Raw genomic sequence first — 22,258 nt, 5'->3', positions numbered from 1 at the left:
AGAAATAATAAGTTGACATAACATTACATGTATGATAATATGTTTGGTGCATCAGATTTTGGAAATAATAAAACTTAATGATTTTAACAAATATCGTTCGGGGGAGACTAAACTTTTAAAATTTGAAAAGTAAAGGGACTAAAAAGCCAAATTAAAATATAGAGATTAAATCCATAACTTTTTCAAAGTACAGGGACTAGTAGAGGTATTTAACCTATATTCAATAGTCATATATATAGATGGGCACCGACCCGGTCTTTTCCACTTATAAAAACCCGACTCGCACCCGCCCACCTGATCTTGATATTTCTGAAATTAAAAACTCGAAAAGGGTCGGGTTTGTATTCGCCGTCTCTAAAACAGGCACACGGAGGCAACGGTTGCAGCAACTATTATCTCTGTCAGACATAACAGCAAACACCTGGGGTGCAAAAATATGGAAGACCATTTTCACAATGAAAATCCAGTACCTCATGTCCTTCTCCACGAACAAGTACCTGTCTCTCCTCCCCCTTTCTCTTTCTATCTTTTAATTCTCCTTTTTTTTTCAAGTATTATGCTAAACTCTATATCATTTGCTAATGTTGGTGTTGCTAGGAAATCGCCACCCAGAAAATTATCCAGGCTCAGAGCCAGAGGTATTTGGTTTGGGATTCCCATTTTTTTCTCTGTTTTTATCAATCTTTTGATTAAGCTAATTGATTTTCAGAGAGGCAGCTGCCGGACCTCCGTGCAAGGATGGTACGGACCTTTTCTCGGAACGGCCTGATCCCAATGCTTTGAAAGTGAGTAATTTCATTTGCTTTCGTGTTTGCTCTCTTTTTTTGATTATCTGTACAATCCTCTTTAGTCATAGTATTTCATTGTTTTTTGGGTAATATGTATGTTCATACAGGAGCATCTACTGAAAATGGCTTCAGAGCATCGTGCCGAACTAGCTTCTAAGCGTGGCAAGCCTAACCCTCCTGAACAAGGTCATATTTCATAATAACCCTTTTTTCATTTTCTTCAAGTTCATGTGATTGTGTGCTTGAAGATAGAATTTTACTGCCCTACCAGCTAAAAGAGGAGTTTTTTTTTTCACCAAATGAAAGAAAATTATTGGGGAAAAAAAGCGACCCTTTGTTTGTATTGAGGTTGGAAGGTTTAGGACCATGTGCTTTTTGGGTGTTCAGTAGAACATGTGGAAAAAATGTTCTTGATTTGCTTCAATTTGATTAGTAAATTACTTTGTTTATCTACTTTTTCATTTTGAAAGAAGGAAAAGAAATTGCTGATTGAGGTTTATTTTCTACTTTGGATTTAGGTAACATAGACATTGGAAATGGGTATGGTGTACCAGGTGGAGGTTCTTATAGCTATGGCACTCCAGGTTCTAATATTGCTACGCCAAGTTAGATTTACCATGAATGGACTCTCAAGATGTTGCTTGATTATTTGCAAAACCAAGTTGATATCTTTTTTTACATAAAAAAAGGAGCTAGTTGGGATTTCACGTCTTCTGATGTTTCAGGAAATTTGGGACATGTAAATAATGATACAAGTGAGAAAAATTCTGAGGCTGCATCTAAGGACTTGCCTGAGTACCTTAAGCAAAAGTTGAAAGCTAGGGGAATTCTAAAAGCTGGTTTAACAAAACATGACCTATCAAGAACCGATAAGGCAAGTTTATTTTTTTCATCCTTATGTCCCATTGTCCCTCATTTTTTATTCTGTCCTTGTTTAATCATCATAGGTTGTGTTGAAATAAAAAGCACAGCTTCAGGACTTCATTATTTGATCTTTTCTGGAAATTTACCTATTCTAATTTGCCGATATTCTTTTCTGAAACTTTCTATGACCTTAATATATAGACTAAATATGAGCACCATTTAGTTGCTAATAACTATGCAACAACTTGCTTTTTCATTTTGGATTTCAGAATTTGGAGACTGATGCACCTCAGCTTATGGAAACTGCGAAGTTGCCTCCTGGATGGGTGTGTATCAATGGCCAGCTTTGTGCTTTTGGATTTAATTTGGTTTCTGTATGTTTTAATGCTTATTGGAATCTTTGTTTTTAAAAATTTAGATGGACCAAGGTTTAAGTCCGTAACATGTGATTAGACATTGAGTTTATGGTTGCTTCAGTTTTATGTGGTTGTTCTATTAAATCTTTATGATGTCAAGTTTAAGAGGCTTGAAACCTTTATTGGAATTGACGGGAAAAGAACATATATTTATTTGTAGGGTGGAGTAATAAGCTTCTATATTGAACTTGTATATGGGTTAACATGATTTTTTATTTCTCGCCTTAAAAATATCAAATTCTTAAACTTTCTCTAGATAAGGATATCATAACAGTATGCAACTTAACTTTTCAATCAGTTCATATCTTCACTATCCCATCAACTAAGTTTTATCTTGTTCTGGTTGAACTAGAAGAATTGGAAATGTAAGAGCTGCTAGAATATGAACCCATAGGGGAAGTGAATTCAACTACATCAAAATGATGGAAACTTTCAAAAATTAAAGATGTTTGTTTTGGGAATTTGTTGGAATTGGCAAAAAATTTCAGGTTTTACTTTTGGGTCAATAAAATAGTTTGTACAGAATGGAAGGAAAATAAGGAAAGGGTACCATTCAGTTTTTTGTGCTACAATGTTTAAGCTTTTTTATTGTAATTATTAGGGGTTTGGAATCGTACATCTTGAACTCCAAACATATGAAGAATGCTACTTCTTTGCTAGAATTCTTTTCATGTGAGCTTTCTGCAATCCGAATTAATTCTAGGTTTCCTTTATTTTTGGTGTTCTATTTACAAATGGGTGTAACCTTATGCCAGAGAAAGAGAAGGGAAAACTGAAAACTTTCTTACCTGGATGTCAATTTTTTTATCTTATTTCTAGAAGATGTTTTTTCCTGCTTTCTGTTGTGACTCTGTTGACTTCTATTAGTTCCTCTATAGGTGGAAGCAAAAGATCCCTCCACAGGTGTTTCATATTATTATAATGAAAGTAAAGGAAAGAGTCAGTGGGAAAGACCCGTAGAAACATCTTCGAGTACTCATTTCCCATTCGCTACAAGACATGTGGAAGATTGGGTGGAAGCAGTAGATGAAACAACAGGTATGCTGTATAAAGAAATTTGTATGATTTGTCTCATTTTGTTTAATCACAATTTTTATTTTCTTTTTGAATGAATCATACAGATTATGAATTTGGAAATACATGAAACTAACTATAGGAAAATGACGTCATATCTTTTGGGGTAAAGCTGCAGATGTTAGAAAGAATGAAGTCTCACATTGTATTTGGAAATATTGTTTCTATATTTTTTATTATTTCTATTGGAGCTAAAAGTTTTTGTTGACCAAAAATCTGAAAGGCTCTAACAATTAAAAGGGTAAGGTTGCTAATGCAGATGGAATTTTAGCACATCATATTATTCAAAAGATGCTTAAAAGATGGATTACTAAGTTGATTGGTTTTAGATGTAGAAACATCTAACTGTGTGTGCATGCATGCATCTTTTGACTCAGACAGAACTAAGGGTTTCTTTTTTCCATTTTTCTTTTGTAAATAAATAGGGCGCAAATATTATTACAATACAAAGACCAATATATCTCAATGGGAGTGCCCTGATGTATTAAAGCCGTTTGCATCACAGCATCCTGGAAGCAGGGTTTCTGAAAATACTGTTAATGAGAATTCGACTGTGTGGTCATCAAACTTGGACAAATGCTTTGGTTGTGGAGGTTGGGGAGTTAGCCTGGTGCAAGCTTGGGGTTACTGCAATCATTGCACACGGTATGTAATGTCTCCATACACAGATTTTGCTTTATTATTATGGTGAATAGGCATGTTTTACCATCATTTTTAATGGTTCTAAAAGCAGAACATATTGACCTATTGACGTTAATTCACATGCTAAATTTTTCCTTAAAATTTGTAAGATCATCAAGATATTTTATATTCTATCGTTGTGGTATTAAAGGATAGATCAAGTTTAAGTTGTTATTGTAGCATAAAATTATTTTATTAACATATTAAAGAACATAATTCCCGGATGATTGAATTGTGTGTGTTCTTGTTAAAAAAAGAAGAAACCATATATGTTAAAGTTCATAAAATGACATGAAAATTTGTGGGTTGCATGCCAAGGTGCCACTGGTTCATTGAGTTCTTTTTTATTTATTTTTATTTATCATAATATGGTTTATGGAAAATGTGATGACAAATGGGTGCATTTAAGATGCTGTAAGGAAACTCATTCTTTTCTCCATTTTTTGATCTTGCCAGATCAGGAAATGAATAAATGACATGGAGAACATGTAAAATTTTCATATCAACATAATGTGTTCTTTTTTTGAAAAGGATATTGAGACTTGTGAACATAGAATGTTCTTAACTTGGAGTGCTCTTAACTTCATCTCAAAGAGTAGTGCACATACAACTTGTATCTACATACGAGCTTACATTTATTTATCTATACTTATCTATATCTATACTATTTATTATTAAGTGCCTGACTGAGTTTGGTGTCACTTGACTTGGTGACACCAACTCAGTATTGAAGTACATAAAAACCAGACTAGAATATACAATACATTAGTTTCCTTAATTATATTAAAGTTATATTAGCAATTTAACTTTTCATTTAAATAACATTAGTTTCCTTCCACTCCTATTTTTACTCCCATTTTCACTCCTTTATACCAAGTTATTTCACTCTTTTCATTATTTTAAATATCTTATTTCTTCATTATTTTTTTTCTTTTTTAATATGTACTTTATTTTCACTCACTCCGTGAGTGAACGTAGGACTAGATTTTCATTATTATTCTGCATTTAGGAAAGCAAATTGAAACTGACAGTAGTGACAACTTGTATGGAACGCAGAGTTCTCAATCTGCCACAGGCCCAGAGTTTGCCAACGACTTTGGGTTACCAGCAGCATAATAGCGATGAGAATAAGGCTTCTAAGCCAAGGTACATACTCTAATTTGTTTATATCTGCGACTACTGTGTGATTATGAGGGTCATCTGCCCATGCACGTATTTCTCTTTAGAATTCGTGTGTTGTCTAGGTTTTGGAAAAAAAATTGGTCCAGTATCAAGTTCTAGCATTTTGTGGAAACCTAAAACCTGTTATAGTAGTACCAGTAATTTCATAGTGAGACTTTATATAAATATGGAATTTTCAATTGTCAAGAACATAAAGACTGATTTACACATTGGTATAACGGTGCTACGGTGTTGGCCTTTGCAGATCCGGAGGGAGACCGCCCTCAGGAAAAGGAAACAGAAAAGACTTCGGGAAAAGGAAGCATTCCTACAACGATGATGATGAGCTGGACCCAATGGATCCAAGCTCATACTCCGATGCTCCTCGTGGTGGTTGGTATGTTGCCATTAATAGCTTTCCTATTGTCATGCCATCATGTTTAATACTAAGTCTGCAAACTCGAAAGAGGGCACCCTTTAAAGTCTACTGATATCATCTGACATTGGCTTTTTACAGGATTGTTGGGCTGAAAGGAGTACAGCCACGAGCAGCTGATACCACCGCCACGGTACAATATTCTTCTTCGAACTCAAGCTATATATATTTGGTTAAAATATGCCATAAGTCCCTGTACTTTTAAAAAATTTGGAATTTAGTTCTTGTACTTTTATTTTTAGGAATTTAGTCCCTCTACTTTTTATATTTCAAAATTTAACAAAAAAATATGACGTAATGAACTTGAATTTAATAAAAAAGAATTAACTTTCTTAATGGTTGGACTTGAATTTTGAAATATGAAAAGTACAGGGACTTATGGCATGTTTTAACCTATATATTTCTATATAATAAGAATTATATTACATTCATTGCCCCATCTGTCTTGTGAAAGACCTCACGTTTCAACTGCTGCTTGTTTCTGTGAACTTTAGGGTCCTCTGTTTCAACAACGTCCATATCCATCACCTGGAGCCGTATTACGGAAGAACGCAGAAATAGCTTCACAAACAAAGAAATCAAGCTCACATTGGACACCCGTATCAAAGAAAGGGGATGGGAGTGATGGCCTTGGTGATGCAGACTAATATTATGACTACAAAAATGGAGCAAATTTCATCCTTACTATGCTCGTTTTATCCCGGTGATCAAAGTGAATTTCGATGTAGTCTCAGCTGTTTATACACACGGTGAAGATCCAAATCTTGCCAGTTTAAGCAGTCTTGCACATGCATTCAGCTATTTCTCCCATGATGCAAGGCATCAAAAAGATGATTTGATTATTTAGCTACTAAAATCTATGAACTGTACATTCACTTGTATTGTATGGTAATTTAGGGTTGAACTTGGTCCCACTACTTTTAGCGGGTCATGGTCATCAAATAGTTCAGTAGGGGCCATAACATAGATGATTTGAGAGAATAGGGATGTACAGAAAATTTGACCTAAAAATTTCTTGCTGCTATTGTCGGATGATGGTTCACAAAGTTAAAAGAGTAGTTGGTTTCCTTTTAATGTGGAAATTTGAGGGGATTTTATCTTTGCATTTGGATCGGTTGGATTTATATATATAGTTATTTAAGTTGGGCTTTAAGTATGAGTTTTAAATTTTATATATGATAAAATTGTAAACATAAATCAATATAAGATTTTTTTCATATTCTATATTTAATTTTAATGTGTAATAAATCATAAATACAAATAAAAACATTATAAATTCAAAAACAAGTTAAGCCGAATTTAGAACTTAGACTTTGATTATTAAAAGTTCGAAGTTGTGTTTTCTTCTTCTTCTTCTTTTTTGTATATATTACATATAGAAGAAGAGAGTTAAAACTATTGCTTTTTGTGCTGTACTGCTGTTAATGAATCAAATATTTATTCAAATACATTTTTCGGGCATTATTATTTTATTCATATCTTTTAATATCGAGAGATTCTTTTATTTAGACAAACAATTTGATCATTATACCTGTATTCATATATGTTTTTTTTATATGATTTTAAAAGATAATCATTAATATTAGTGTAAATTTATTTCAATACTATAATGCTTAATATAATTAAACACAATTATATTTTAGCAATGGCGCAACTTCATAAAAATGGCTTATGTACTCTTAACCACAAACATGTTGCTCACTTCTGATTAGAATTTCATTAGCTGCCTTCATATTTTAGAACCACAAATCACTGACAATGAAACTGAATATCATATGTTTCAACAACAAATTCTACATCATGATTCTTTGAACATAAATGTTCTTTTCAGTATCCTACTTTACATTGCAGAATTTATGTCATTCAATAACACCACTAAAGTTACACATGCTTTGGAAAATTGCAGAAAATATATAGCTTATGTTCATGGAGGGATTAACATTAGAAAATAAGAAAACAAAACAAGTCTTCTATGGAGTCCCACAATGTACAATTTACCTCTACATTACACTGAACTAAGAAGAAATTATTAAAACTAGGGACTGTGAGCATTATTCCGGACTTGTCAATTCTGACTCGAATTCAAACTTAACCTAATATATATTGATAATAAAAAGCTTAATTCACAATTCGACCTTGAACTATACTATTTTTTCCACTTTAGTATCTAAGCTTTTTTTTAGTCCCGTTGTGATACATGAACCATCAGTTTCGTCCCATTTTACCTCAAAAATTACCAGTTTCCATTAAGAATGTGTTGTGGTCACATTCTTATTGGCTACTTTTATTTTGGGGTAAAGTGAAACTAAAATGATAGTTCAAGTATCAAAGAGAGACGAAAAAAAGGTTTAGGTACCAGAGTGAGAAAAATGAGTGCAATATAGGACTAAATCATGACTTGAGCCATAATAAAAGGTCAACAATCCGAACCTGAATAACCCGGATAACCCAGACTTAAAACAATTCAAATCCGACCCAATAAACGACTTGAATTTAAACCCTAGTTAACCCGACACAAAACCAACCCGATCAGCCCAATTTATAAGTATATTTTCCTCTTCCAAGCTCAAAACTTAGCTACTTTTGCCTCAAAATCACCTTTTATGGCTGAAAAGAACCTCTTAGACAAGCAAACACCTAAATGTAAGTAAACATGAGCTGATTTCCCAAATATCCATGCATCAAAGACCCTATATATGATGAAAAACATAAACAAAAGGACTAATCACATAAAAGACGAAAAGTTTCAATGACACTCAATAATTAGTTAATTTTTTTTTTGAATCAGTCATCCCTTGGTGGAAATAAAGTTAATACCTTCATTCCACCATTGCCATTGGCAGATTCCAAATCTTCAACATAATTATTTGGTACTTGATTGTGTGAGGGTGTACCTCCCATTCTACGGATTGATGGTGGTGGTTGCTTGGCTAAGAAGGGATGCTCCAATTGACCATTTGGTGATGACCCAAAATGCCCTATCTGCTTTTGATACTGAGTTAGCAAATGTGGATGCCCGACTGCGGCGGCCGCCGCTAGCTGGTGTTGCTGTTGTTGGTAATGATGGTGTTGTAGTCCTGGAACTGATACAAATGGGGCGAAAGGCTCTGAGCTACCTTTACTAGGATGAAGGAAGTGAGGAGGAACGGGTGAACTGGCAAACAAATGGTCAGTCGCCGGATCAGACGCAGCACCGCCGTTTGCACCACCACCGCCGGACCCTTGCATTCTCTTCAAATAGAGGCGATATTTCTGTAAATGACTAGCGACGTTCTCTCTGGTCAACCCATCAACACTCATCAACTGCATTATGGTCTTTGGGACGGCGTTTTTGATCCCTAAATGAGCCACGGCGTCAACGAATCGCTTGTGGAGCTGCGGGGTCCAGACGAGCCGAGGCCGTTTGAGTGTTCGCGCCGGCTCGTCACCGCCCGCTCCGGATCCCAAGTCCCCGGAATCACCGGCGAATTCAGCCGGGGGAGGCGGCGGCGGCGGCGGGTGTTTCCGTTGACGGTGGTTTGGATTCGAGATGTCGAAAGCAAGGGCAAGGTGAGGGGTAATTAGGGTTTGTGAAAGAGGCATAAGCTCCTCCGGCGACGGCAGCTCTTCTTCCCATTTTCCAAACAAATTGGAGGAATCCTCAATTTCTCTCATAATTATTACTTATATTATTCACAAATTAAACAGTAGCAATAACAATTAATTACAATTAAAAAAACAACAAATCGAAACCCTAAATTTTGGGGGGGGGGGAACTGAATCTGCTCCACTGTAACAATCAAAATATTATGGAATTAATAAAAAAACACGATTAACATAATTAATCAAATCAATTATTGAAGAAAAACAGGGCAATTAATAGAACTTACAGAGCGCAGATGAAAATCCAAAGAGAAAGGTGGATCTTGTTCTTTTTTTTCCTTTCTTTCTTAAAGCTTTTTAGTTGTTTATGTATGTATGTATGCACATGTCCACCATTGCTATTGCCATTGAGGAAAAAAGGTTAAATTCTGATTTTAGTCCATTTACTATGCTTGATTTTGAGATATAGTCACGTAGTTTAATTTGGTATAAACTTGTTTTTTGAAGTTACAAATAAAACTGTAGTTGCAAGTATAAATAATACATATTCAAATAATTATGACCGGGTTGACAAACCGAAATAATATCGAAATAAGGCACACATATAGCAGGACTCAAATCTTAGACATTAAAGGTTTTCAGAGAGTTTTTTCAGAGTTAAAGTCAAGAATTTGGTATTAGAGGGGCTAAAATAAAATTTTAAAAGCTTGGGGAGGTAAAAGTAAAGAAATTGTTAAAAAAAAACCTTAAATTGAATACTTTAAATTAAAAGAAACTAAAATTATATCACTAATTACGCTCATGAGGTTTTTATTAAAAAAACTTCGATTTTTAACCCGTCGTTTAAAAATATTCAAGTCAATATTTTAACAAAATTAATTATTTAATAAAATAAAATCAAGGCTTAACATCTTCTTTGACCCTTGTACTATAACTAGATTATTACTTTGGTACTTGAATATTCTTTTATCAGTTTAGTCCTTTTACTTTATTTTTGTTTCAATTTGGTCCCTTTACTTTCATTCTATATAGCTTGTTATCCCAAACCAAATTTCAATTAAAAAAATTAAACCAATCAATGACACGGTACCCATACCACGTGCTAATAAAAGTAAAAATAAAAATCACTTAAAATAAAAAAATAGAAAAAAATCCCAAAAATATTAAAACTTAGAATTATTAAAAAACTAAAAAATCACAATCTAATTTTGAAATTATAAATAAATATTTTTAATTATAAATATGCGAAACTGCAAAAAAAATCATTTGCTTGGAATTTTAGGTTCTTTGAAATTTTTTAGAATTTTATGGTTTTTTTTGGGGAATTCTAGGGTTTTCTTGTATTTTTTTATACTTTTAAGAAATTTTGAGTTTTTTAGTAAAAACACCATAAATTACTTAAATTTTTTCTTAAAACTCTAAATTTTGTTTTAAAAACATATAATTCCACACAAACAAAAATCTAAAATTTTATGAAAATTTTAAGTTATGCACACTTATAATTTTCAAAATAGATCATAATTTTTTAGTTTTTAATTTTATAATTTTCTGAGTTTAAAGATTTTATTGGATTTTTTGAATTTTTAATGACTTTTAGTTTTGTTATATTTTAAAAAAATTAAGTGAAATTTTTATTGTTTTCTTGACACATGGCAGCGTGTCATTGATGTTTTGAATTTTTTAAACAGGATTGTAGAATGAAAATATAGGGCCAAACTAATAAAAAAAGTACAATAGTCAAATTGATAATAATAAAAATACAAGTATCAAAGTGATAATTTAGCTATAGTACAATAGCCTAAGATTAAATTATGCTAAATATTTAATTTTAAAAATTTTAATTTAAATAAAGTACAAGGACCAAATCATAATTTAACCTAAAATTTGTCTTTGTTGACAATGAATAAGTTGCAACGAATCATTGGATGAACCAATCACAGCTTACACATAAATTAAAAAAGTTTGGAGTCGATTGGATCCTAAACCATAATCACAATCATATTATTAGTTCTAATTTAATTCAGTCAGCCAACCTGTTTTGACTTAGATGGATAATGAATGGGATCTTGATCTTTTTAATTATTATTTTATTTTTGTTCATTTTTATTTATTTATTTTATGATTTTTCTTTTAAGACGACGTTTTATTCGTAATACGTTAAAAGAGCTTTTATTCATTGATAAATACATGTGTGAATTGGGAAATTCAGAGATTTTATATTCAAGTAAAAGAAATATGTTCTATTCTTACTGAAGTCAGGCCACAGTGCCAATAACATCTTAATGTCGATAAAATTGGAATAATTATAGCAATAAAATGAGAATTAAGAATAACTATTAAAGAACTTTGGAATTATCTTATTTTATAAAATCATTATATTATTTATTAAAAAACACAAATACATGTGAAATTATGTAAGGATTGGGAAAAAGGGTCCAAACATATTGTAATTGTGGTGCATGCTCTTCCAATGAATTACTTTTGCTCAGACATATTGTGTTCATAAAATAATTCAGTGATTATATATTTAGGAATAATATTTATTACAATTTGTTCAAAATTGCTGATCTTTCAGATATAATATAATTAGCAATACATTCAATATAAATGTATCTAATATACATTCTCATGTAGGTAACATATCGATACTAAAACAATTATTCGATACGGTACAGATACACACCCCTGTTTAAACAAGGGAGGCAAGGTGCAAAAGATTAAACCGAAAATTAAACCAGTTAGATAAAAAATCAAACCAGTTAAATCTTTAATTCTCGATTCAACCGATTGATCCAACCAATTAAACCATTAAAAATACAAAAATGGAGGAACATTTGGTTCCCAATTCAACCTTTGGACCATCGATTTTCAGTTCAACGATTGAACCGGCCAGATCTTTAATCATCAATCATCGAGGGAAGGGCAATGAATATATTTCCTCAGCAAGTTTTAATAAAAGAAAAGAGTATATAACTAAGTTTTCAAACAACATTAAAGTTTTCAAACATCATTGTTACAGTCTCCTTACCTACCAATGTGATCCATCAAAAATTAGAAACCAAGGAATGAATGGTCTAACCAAATGTCTTTTTTAAACAATGACCCTAGCAATTCACCCACACTAAGCCCTAACAGATTTTGATAATTTTTTGCAGAAATACAAATCTTACCGTTTTTTAACCGTTCATCGAATAATCGTAGCTCAGAGGTGGTTGGTGGACAAACGGAGCCTGCAATCAGAAAAACATACACACATATGCACAATTCAACCAAGTCATTAAGTGTAAACAATGATATAACCATTGAAACACTGGGGGAAAGAGTATATGAATATGCAGCAATGACTAAAAACTGAAATAACCGGACACAGGCATATGAATGGAAGCAGATACATATGGTTTCCTTTTATCTAACTCGACTGCAAAAATCATATTCACAAATCTTGACTGCTAAATTAGTCGACCCTTTTTTTCAATGAAACATAGAGCCAAAAATTTTCCAAGGGAAACCCCATGATTAAAAAGAAATCAGTATCGGCAATACTTGCTAATAAATTATCAGTGAAAGTACCTAACAGGCCCCTCTATTATAGGAACCTGATAAAATTAGTCCCACTATTAAATGAATCAATTTAGTCCTTGTACTACTAAATAGAATCAAATAAGACTAACTTTTAATAGAGTTAACATTTACTGTTTAAAAAATGACATGAAAATTTTTTTCATTTGTAGATAAGGTCCCTATAACAGAGGGCTTGCCAGGTACTTTCACCTACTATTATGTGTATAAAGTAGATAAGAATGTTGAAGACAAAGACTATAAAACCAATGTACCAATGGGATTTCACATGACCTTCAGCCAAAGTGCTGACAAATTGGCAAAGAGAAGCAGAGACAACACCATTGTTATGGAAGGGACAACACATCTAATACTTACTGAGGTAAAACAATAAGCATAACTCATTAACCATAATCCTGGAATACTACATAAGATAAGAAACAGTGGCCTACCTGAAATACAGCATGCATAAACTGATCATATGAATGGGAAAACATCATATTAGCACTTGGCCACTGCATGTAAGCACCATCCCTAGAAGTTGGATTCAATCCCAGCTCACAAAACGGACTCACAGCTGGCCTCGAAGGAACACCATAACCGAGGGGAGCTTGTGTATTTGCAATCTGACCCAACTGAGGAAAAGCAGAATCATACTGCATGAATGGAAGTTGAATCTTCTGCATATTGTAAGGAGCCACACCGACGCTCTGGTTACATGGAATGCTTCTGACGTACCTATATCAGTTCAGAAAAAGTTTGTTTAGATTTAAGTATACCCCCCAACCAAATTATACTCCCTATGTCATGCCACCCATTATCATTCTTATTCCGTTACTGAAGTAGAATGTATTTTATCACCATGATCCTCATTAAGTAAAATTACCATGGAAACCCCTGTATTAGGTGTTAATTGCATTTCCCCCCTCTACTAAAAAAATAGGCAAATTAGTCCCTGTACGTTAGATCAAAGAGCAAACTAGTCATTTCTGATAAAAATTCATCTATTTCTATTGTTAAAAACTAGCATGGTTAATAGAATAACCAAATAGTGGCATGTGATTTGCCAGGTGTACCTCATGCTGACTTTCAGGGACCAGTTAAAAATGGATGGAATTTTTAACAAAATGACCAATTTGCTTTGATCTAATGTATAGGGACTAATTTGCCCATTTTTTAGTAGAGGGGGCATAATGCAATCTGACTCCTAGTACAAGGGTCTCTATGGTTCTTTTATCTCATTATTACTACTTTCACATTTGCAACTTTAACTAGATTCTGTTTTCATGAGAAAATAGGGATAGGAGCATTGATTAAAGAATTTGTACACACACTACATGATAGAAAAAGTGAACAACCACCTGCCTAGATTCAAATGCCTAAAGTAATAGGAGTATTAATCCTACCTTTGATAATTCCTGTCATAATCCGGGTCAGTACGATCCTTCTCTCTGTCTCTGAAAATGGCTACTCGAGATGTACCATCTCGGACAGTCATATTTTTCTCTGGATCAACCATGGAGCTCCGGTAATTTTCAAACTCATCTCTGATAAGAGATTCATTTTTTCCATCAACAGAGTTCTGAGGTGAAGAATCGTCAGAATCAGGAGTACTAGGACTACTGAAAATACGTGCCCGTGCTCTGTCATACTCTTCCTTCCTCTCTTCAACACTTCTCACAGGACTTCTTTTGATGCCGATTTGATTAGCTTCATTTACAGATCCATTATTTGGCCTAGGCTTAATAGCAATTTTAACGTGCTCTGGTTTATCATTTTCCGAGTTTTTGGCAGGAATTTCAGACAAACAAACACCAGGCCATTTGATTTCCCCTGCTTTCTTCGCCACGATTCTGTTTCCTAGGCCATCTAAACCATTATCATAAACCATAGTTACCAGCCCATAATGTTGAGCAACACGATGTGCAGCAAGCCGAAGATAAGAAGTGGGAAAATGTTGGAACTCAAATTGCTGCTGCTCCGAACTTTGCACAAACCTCTGGATATCAAGTTCCATCCGCAAGACTAACTCCCAAACAAGAACAAAAAAGAGAGAAAGACAGTAAATCTACCATGAGAACAGAAAGGGGACAAACTATAGAACAATTAAATATGACCATGAACACCACTATTAAAGAAGCATATGACATAATACTCTAAAGAAAGCCTAAAACTCTCAAATCGAAAGTTCCCCGGGCCTTGTAATCCGAATCACGTAGTTTGCTCACTAGGGAAAAAAATGGTAAATACCAACACAAGATGCAAAACACACACACATATACATATTGGGCTTTCACCCATGCAAGTGCTATTTTTGCAGTTTGCGACTAAAGCAATATAAGGATTCCAGCACCTAGTGTGCCGTGCACCCATGATAACACGGCAGTATTTTATCAAACATCTGAGCATTCATTAACGTTAAGTAGGCTTTTTTCTTGCTAAAACCTACACCATGAAACTAAAAAACGAAAATCAAACCAGGATAAAAGCTCCATTATTACAATTACATATAATTTCACCCAAAGAAATTATTTCAGAAACCAATTAATAAAAAATTAAAAAAATTTACTCACTTTGAGACAGATATGCTATGTTATGCATTAAGCTATCATAGTTAAACAAAAATTAGCAACAAATCTAATAAGTTCTTCTCCCCATCAATTTCTCAACACCCACTTGAGAAAGTCAATGAAAAGAAAAATCCCAGATCTGATAATAATCTCTTCTGTTAAACAAATCCCTAACCTAATTAACCCCCAAGCAAACCAAATCCAATCTAAACCCATTCACATCATAGACCATAAAATCGAAAGAAAAAAAAATCAAAATCCTACGTATAACGAGATCTATGAAATATGATATAAACCCTAAAATCGCAAATATATATACAAAAATTAAAATCGATTGAAGATGCAAAATTGAGATAATTAACACGAAAAGGGGAAAATAGGTTACTGGTGAGACGATGACGAGGATTTTGAAGAGCCTCAACCAAGAAAGGATCGACAGCTAATTCTTTGTCGTTAACAGGTCCGGACACGGCGGCTGCCGTCGTCGTTGTCGTCGTTGTTGAAGTCAAATCCATGGGAATATTGTTGGGGTTTTTTTGCCTCTCAAAAAATAAAAGTAAAAAAAAAAAATCCTCTCTTCTCTTCTCTCCTCTGTTTCTTCTTATTCTTCTTTTTACCAGATTCTTCTTCTTGTTGATGAGCTTATCAATGAAAAATCAATCAATCAAGAAGAAGAGATAATACCCTTTATTTTTCGTTTGCCCCCAAAAGCATCTAGGAGAAAAAAAGAAGACAGGGAGAGAAGGAGAGAATCTGAAAGGTGATTTTGGTCGTACGGAAACGACTTTCTCTCGAAGAGGAAAAAGAGGAAGAGATAAGAGGCAATATCTATCGATTTTTATACCCTAAAAATCTAAATTTAATTCAACCCCCCCCCCCAAAAAAAAATCCCCCAATTTGACAACTGAGAGACAAAAGGAACAATCTTTTTTGGGTAAAAATATCTTTTTAATCCTTCCTAATTTTGATATTGAGCAAATTGGTACTCCTTAAAAAAATTAGAGCAATTTAATTCATGTCAATTTTGAAGTGAATAACTAAACACAATTAATCACAACATTGATATTTTCATTAATTATGCTTAATTTTGATTGGTATAATAATAAATTTAGCCTTTGATATTTTTATATTTTATGTAAATGTTGATGTAATATGGAAATATTACAGTCAAAATTGTTGAATTTTCACAAAAATAATAGAATATGTAAATATTGAGGGCTAATTTATTAATATACTAGTAAAAATATGTACAATTGACTAAAAACATTAACATTGTAATTAATTGTCCTTAGTTGCTCACTTTCAAAATTAACACGGATTAAATTACTTTGATTTTTTAGAGGGACCAATTTTCTCAATATCAAAATTGAGAATGATTTAACAAATTTAGCCATTAACTATTACACATTCAGTCAATTTGGCCATAATTTAACAAATTTAGCACGTAACATTTACACATAGTATATAAACATTAAAGGCTAAATTTGTTATTGTATCCACTATTTTCAAAGTTAGATCAAACCAACTGGTCATACTAAGAACCTGTTGAGGTATCAGTCCAAAGAGATGGGTTGAACTAATTGACATGTGAATAGGTATGGATTGGTTGAACCATTTTTTTAATATTTTTTATAATTTATTTTTTCGAAAACCAATTCAACCATCAGTCCAATTTTGAAAACCTTGATCGTACCAATCAAAATTATGTGCAATTGATAGAAAACATTAGATTCGTGATTAAATTGTTCTTAGTTGTTCACTTCCAAAATTGATGGGGATTAAATTGCTCTAATTGTTTGAGAGGGATCAATTTGCTCAATATCAAATTCGAGAGGGTCGAAAAGTTGTTTTTACCTATTTTTTACAGTAAAAATAAAAATATCAAAATTTGTTATTAATCCCTATACTATAAGTAATTTTTGGATTTAGTTATAGTACTCTAATTTGGAGACATTTAGTCCTTACACATTTTAGAATTTTAATTTTAAGTATAGACACAAACAATAGCTAGAAGTGTCTATGGGTCGGGTGGGGTCGAGACTCAGTTCCAAAAAAACTTCAAGCCTGAGCTCGTTATTGGTCTAGCCTGTTCAAAAAGCCCACTTTGCTATTCAAAATTTAATAAAATATTGATTATGTTTTAAATTGTATTTTATATATTTTTATAATTAAATTAAAATTTAAAAATATTTTTATTATTCAATTTGAATTCAGCTCGGGTTTAAATGACTCGAAGTGAAAAATGATTGTTCAAGCCTACCCCATTAACAAATTTATAATAATAATCAATGTTATGAAAATTTTACTAGTGATTGAACCGATCAAACTATCGATTCTTGATTCTTAATTCAACTAAGTCAACCTCTAATTCAATAACTACTAAAACTCATAAACCAATTTAGTATGTAGTATCGAAATTTTTAGTCTTGTATTATGTGTAAGTTGTGAATTATTTTCTGATTTGATCATTTTAGTCCTTATTTTATTGTAATATTAAAATTCCAGTCATGACTTAAACGATAAACTAATAAATTAATCTACTAAAATAGCATGGTTTAGTTTTGTAAGTATAATGCGAATTTAACAATGTGAAATGGAATTGTACGTGTGATAATATGTTTATTGCATAAGATTTTAGAAATAGTATTACTTAACGAATTTACTTAGGTCAGAAATGGAAATTCAAAAATTATATATGTAAAAGGACTAAAAATGATTAAATTGAAATATAAGGATTAAATCTATAATTTATGCATAGTATATGGACTAATAGCAAAATTAGACCAAAATTATGATAGCTGGCTGGCCACAGCAAAGTCGTGAAATGGGCTCGGACCCATTCAAAGTGGGTCAAATTAGGTTTCTGTCTTTATATTGAATTTAGGGATTGCAACCAAGCCCCCTTTTTTTTATATTTTGATTTTATTATTCAAATTTAATTAATTTTTTCAAGATCATAATACATGTAAGAAATTTCTAAAAAACATTTAAATATTTAATTAAAATATAAAATATGGATTTGGTGTAAATTGAAAACTCGTCTCAACCAATCTTTAAAGAAAAATTCATTAAGATGTACTTAGAATTACCCCAACACAAGTTCATGGATCAATGCTGCAATGGGAGAATTTAACCTAAAACAAATATGTATTTTCATGGATCAATAATATCGAATTACCCCAAAACAAATTCATTGTTGTTCAAATGAATCCCCTCTTAATGGCATCAAATCAATGCTGTTACCCCAAAACAAATATGTATTTCATGGATCAATAATTTTGAAATACCCCAACACAAATTCATTGTTGTTCAAATGAATCCCTCAAATCAATGCTGCAATGGGAGAATACAGCAAAGCAAATTCAAACTCCTAATAAAAACCCAAACATCAATATGTTTTTTTTTTTTTTTGTTCTTCCTAAGCTGAAGAAACAACACCGGATAACAGATTCTGGCATGCCGGAATCAACGCGACCGCTCCACGTAGCGAACTCGAGTACTTCCTATACACAACTTGAAGCCTACTATCAACAGCCTTGGAATGGAAACAAGCCATCAACTTAGCACATTCCATCAGCTGCTGTTCCGTATACCCGGTGTGGAACTTGAGGGTGTCTGTCCAAGCTGGTGTCTTCTTCAAGGTGCACCGTGCGGCATACACAGCCGAAGCAGCCACCATCGACGGACAATACCTAATGGTCTCGTAATGCATTATCCCCAACTCAGCTAAGAAATACACCATGTTTTCCATCTTCGGGTCAGGGATCGATGCTTTGATGAACCGTGCTAAGAACACGTAATGTGTAGGCACCGTTAAAGTCCATTCCAATCGTCCCAATATCGTTTTCTCCATTATGAGGATCTGTTCATGTGTGTAAGCCCTGTCTGCAATGCATACAAGATCGTTGACCTCAGGTGGCCAAATTTCTTCATATTTGGTAGAAATAAGCATAGCACTCATGCCTAAAAGTTGTAGTTCTCTCCTCGGGACGACTTTCACTGAAAGGAAGCGATCGATCAAGTTGATCGTAAGATAAAGAGCTTCGGGTGAAAGCTCGAATTTTTGATGAACATCAATTAGCCAATCAATGAGAATAGCTCTCATTTTCTCATTGATATCAGTTTGCAAGTGCATATAATCATTTGGCATGCTCTCATGCTGCAAATTTAACAACATTTTCATTAGTTTCAATACGAAATCATTGCAAAATACACAAAATCGATGAAAATTTTGTAGCTTTTTTAATTTCCTAACCTCAGCTGATTTATAGAACTTGTAGATTTCATCAACATATTCAACACCAGCCAAATGATTATCAGTATCTGCTCCATCGATATCAACAATGTCTTCCTTTGGCTTGTTAGATATTCCATGAGCAGCAGCCTGGTGGGATTTCAAAAAGGTTCATAAGATTGAATAGGATAAACCCTAAAACCCAAAACCCCGAGATTGATTTGTTGTTTTTTACCTTGCTTCTTGCAGTAAGGGCTGAAGAAAAAGTATGTTTTTTCTTGGGTGAACCCTCTTTTTGAGTTACTTTCTTATTGTTGTTAATCACTTCAGCCTTGTCTTTCTTCTCCTTTTTCTCCTTCACTTCCAGAATTTCTTCGACATCGGGGCTGATTTCGGTCACTTCCACCGGCGGGGAGGCGGGTTTGGCGGTCGGTTTCTTTTGAACAGCCTTTGGTGGTGCAGCAGCAGGAGCAGCAACACTTCTTTTAGGCGGCACGGCCGCGGCGGCCGGAGCTTTTTCCACATTAACACATACGTTTTTCTGAATTTAAAAAACAAAACCAGAAATCAAATTTGTAATTCTAAAAGAAAGATTACAGAGATCTGATATAAATTATATAAATATTATTAAACCTTGTTATTCTCAGCCACGGCGGCGGCTTGTGCATTGGCGAGTAACTGTGCGCAAAAGGACCTAGTGAGGGGACGATGAGTCTGAATCTGAGCCGGTTTACCATCGGCCACTGCTCTTACGTTCACCACATTCCCGATATCCCCCAACGCACGGCGGCTCTTCCCATCTCCGGCCGCCACGTTTTTCTTCGTCTGCTTGTGAACTACGGCCTCGCCTGCAAAGAAAAAATCACCATTTCCTTAAAGGATCCGATAAATCCAAAAGAACCCATTTCTTTTTTTAGCCAAAACATTCAAGATAACCCATGAAATCGAAATCATTTCACAAAAATCAAAAGAAGAAGAAGAAGAAAATCCCAACATAAAATCAACGAAAAAAAACGAAACCAGTTTAAAAAAAAAGCATAAACAAGAAGATAATGATGAAAATACCCCTGGGTTGTTGAGGAACAATAGGTCTTGAAGCCATTTTGGTGGTATTTTCACACTCTCTGTTCTTCTCTTTTGCTTTTCGCTGTAATTTGCTTAGGGATTTTGAGGGAATATGAGGGACATGGGGGAAGATTGCTTTCCTTTTTGAAGCTAATGTGGCCCAACGGTCATATTGAACTTTTCGAATTTTCACCGTTGGATTGTTTTTAATCCAACGGTTGGAATCGCGTCTCCAAATTATAGCCGTTAGCCTACCTGTCAGTTTAGAGGCTCCATGTCTCCATGGGCTAAAAAAATTTACCCGTTTGGGATTTTTAGGGTTTTGCCTTTTCGGCTAATTTTTTAATTAATTAATTAAAATTACTTAAATTATACAACTCACTATGCAATTTAATTATTATAATAATGGCTCCCATACTTTGTATTTAGCTTCAAATTTTGGGTCTTGCACATAAGATTAGCATGAATCTATATTTTCCTTATTGGGATAAAAGCAACATTTAAGTCCCTAAAGATGGTAATTTTTTCAATTTAGTCCCTGAAATATTTTTCTACATTAGTCTTGAAACTTGACAGTTTTTCTTTCAATTTGGTCTATAAACTTGGATTCCATTAAAATGTTGTTAGAGTGCCATGCCATCGCCTGAAAATTTTTAAAATATATATAAAATCTAAAAATATTAATTTTATTAATTCAAGTAATGGCATGGCATAATTTCATAGTATTATATTATTACACTTTAATGAAAATCAAGTTTAAGGACCATATTGGAAAAAGCTATAAGTTTGGTGACTAATATGGACCGAAAAAAAGTTCAAAGATAGAGAAAATTAAGGAAAATATATGTTGCTTTAACCCTTTCTAATTTTATGGTCATATAATATTATCTTATTAAAAAATATAAATATAAACAAGGTTAATATACCATTGGGTACTTATATTTAGCTTTAATATTCAATTTGATACTTGAGTTTTTTTCCCCCAATTTGGCACCTAAATTTGGCTTCAATGATCAATTTGGTACCCAAGCTAAACCACATCATGTGGCCCAATAAAAATTTGACACGTGTGCTCTAGTAAAAAATGTATAAGATACATAATTGGGACAAAAGAAAAGCTCGGGTACCAAATTGGTCATTGAAGTAAACATAGGTACTTGTGTGGGATAAAGAAAAACTTAAGTATCAATTTGGAAAATCTTAGGTACCAAATTGAACATTGAATTCAAAACCAGGCACCAAATTGAACATTAAATCCAAATATAGGTACCACATAGTATATTAACCCATATAAATATAAATAAATTTAATTTTAGCAAAGTATCATCACGAGGTTTGATGGGAGTATCTCTTTTTACCAAAACGAACTTTCAATTAAATGTAAATAAAATAAGCTTCTTTTGTTTCATTTATGGTTAAAATACGCTTCAAGTCCTTATCTTTTACCTGTTTAAAATATAATCCTTACTTTTATTTTAAAGAATTTTTGTCCTTTATTACGTGACTATCAAATGAATTTATAAAAGAATTTTAACAGGATTAACAATTGACCTGAAATTTAAAATATAATAAAAAATACTAAATTCTTAAGAATAAAATAAAGTAAATAAATTTCAAATATACAATAAATATAATTACTTGAATTTATTTATATTTTCCTTAATCTATAAAGTGAAGGACTTCCACTTCTAAGCTTCCTCTTTTAAATTAAAAATAATTAGGCAATCACGTCATGGTCTTTTTCGATTATTTAATGTTATTTTGTAATTTTTTCATGTCGTTGACATATATTTTGATAATTTTATCCAAAACCTTAAATCTTGAATCTT

General features: G+C 33.0%; 4 protein-coding genes across 5 annotated transcripts; 1 reads left to right on the top strand and 3 right to left on the bottom strand.

Moving 5' to 3' along the window:
* Nucleotides 1–293: 293 nt before the first annotated feature.
* Nucleotides 294–6,494, top strand: LOC105761563 (uncharacterized). The gene is made up of 13 exons (XM_012579410.2): nucleotides 294–493; nucleotides 598–638; nucleotides 710–785; nucleotides 896–974; nucleotides 1,307–1,372; nucleotides 1,514–1,662; nucleotides 1,922–1,978; nucleotides 2,947–3,106; nucleotides 3,568–3,787; nucleotides 4,880–4,969; nucleotides 5,250–5,381; nucleotides 5,502–5,553; nucleotides 5,915–6,494. Exons 1-13 carry the CDS (start codon nucleotides 437–439, stop codon nucleotides 6,065–6,067), a joined length of 1,332 nt encoding a protein of 443 aa, XP_012434864.1. The 5' UTR covers nucleotides 294–436; the 3' UTR covers nucleotides 6,068–6,494.
* Nucleotides 6,495–7,154: 660 nt separating this feature from the next.
* On the bottom strand, nucleotides 7,155–9,412 carry LOC105761564 (transcription factor MYBC1). Of its 2 annotated transcripts, XM_052623871.1 has the most exons (3): nucleotides 9,290–9,412; nucleotides 8,238–9,189; nucleotides 7,155–8,110 (listed from the first exon to the last, which is right to left on the bottom strand). In XM_052623871.1, exons 2-3 carry the CDS (start codon nucleotides 9,072–9,074, stop codon nucleotides 8,102–8,104), a joined length of 846 nt encoding a protein of 281 aa, XP_052479831.1. In that variant the 5' UTR covers nucleotides 9,075–9,189; nucleotides 9,290–9,412; the 3' UTR covers nucleotides 7,155–8,101. The 2 variants fall into 2 exon arrangements, with proteins under 2 accessions (XP_052479831.1, XP_012434866.1); XM_012579412.2 differs by lacking the exon at nucleotides 7,155–8,110 and having other exon boundaries at nucleotides 8,118–9,189.
* Nucleotides 9,413–11,949: 2,537 nt separating this feature from the next.
* On the bottom strand, nucleotides 11,950–15,942 carry LOC105761565 (hypothetical protein). Its single transcript, XM_012579414.2, has 4 exons — nucleotides 15,516–15,942; nucleotides 13,967–14,585; nucleotides 13,013–13,298; nucleotides 11,950–12,232 (listed from the first exon to the last, which is right to left on the bottom strand). Exons 1-4 carry the CDS (start codon nucleotides 15,643–15,645, stop codon nucleotides 12,179–12,181), a joined length of 1,089 nt encoding a protein of 362 aa, XP_012434868.1. The 5' UTR covers nucleotides 15,646–15,942; the 3' UTR covers nucleotides 11,950–12,178.
* A 2,316-nt stretch (nucleotides 15,943–18,258) lies between these two features.
* On the bottom strand, nucleotides 18,259–20,594 carry LOC105761566 (G2/mitotic-specific cyclin S13-7). The gene is made up of 5 exons (XM_012579415.2): nucleotides 20,430–20,594; nucleotides 19,998–20,212; nucleotides 19,600–19,905; nucleotides 19,386–19,514; nucleotides 18,259–19,289 (listed from the first exon to the last, which is right to left on the bottom strand). The coding sequence occupies exons 1-5, from the start codon at nucleotides 20,464–20,466 to the stop codon at nucleotides 18,549–18,551; spliced, it is 1,428 nt and encodes a 475-aa protein (XP_012434869.1). The 5' UTR covers nucleotides 20,467–20,594; the 3' UTR covers nucleotides 18,259–18,548.
* Between the last annotated feature and the right edge of the window lie 1,664 nt (nucleotides 20,595–22,258).

The sequence above is a fragment of the Gossypium raimondii genome, chromosome 11 (assembly GCF_025698545.1).
Source record: "Gossypium raimondii isolate GPD5lz chromosome 11, ASM2569854v1, whole genome shotgun sequence".
NCBI classification, from domain to species: domain Eukaryota; kingdom Viridiplantae; phylum Streptophyta; class Magnoliopsida; order Malvales; family Malvaceae; genus Gossypium; species Gossypium raimondii.
Note: the sequence above shows the minus strand (reverse complement) of the source record. Positions and strands in the feature narration are given on the sequence as shown.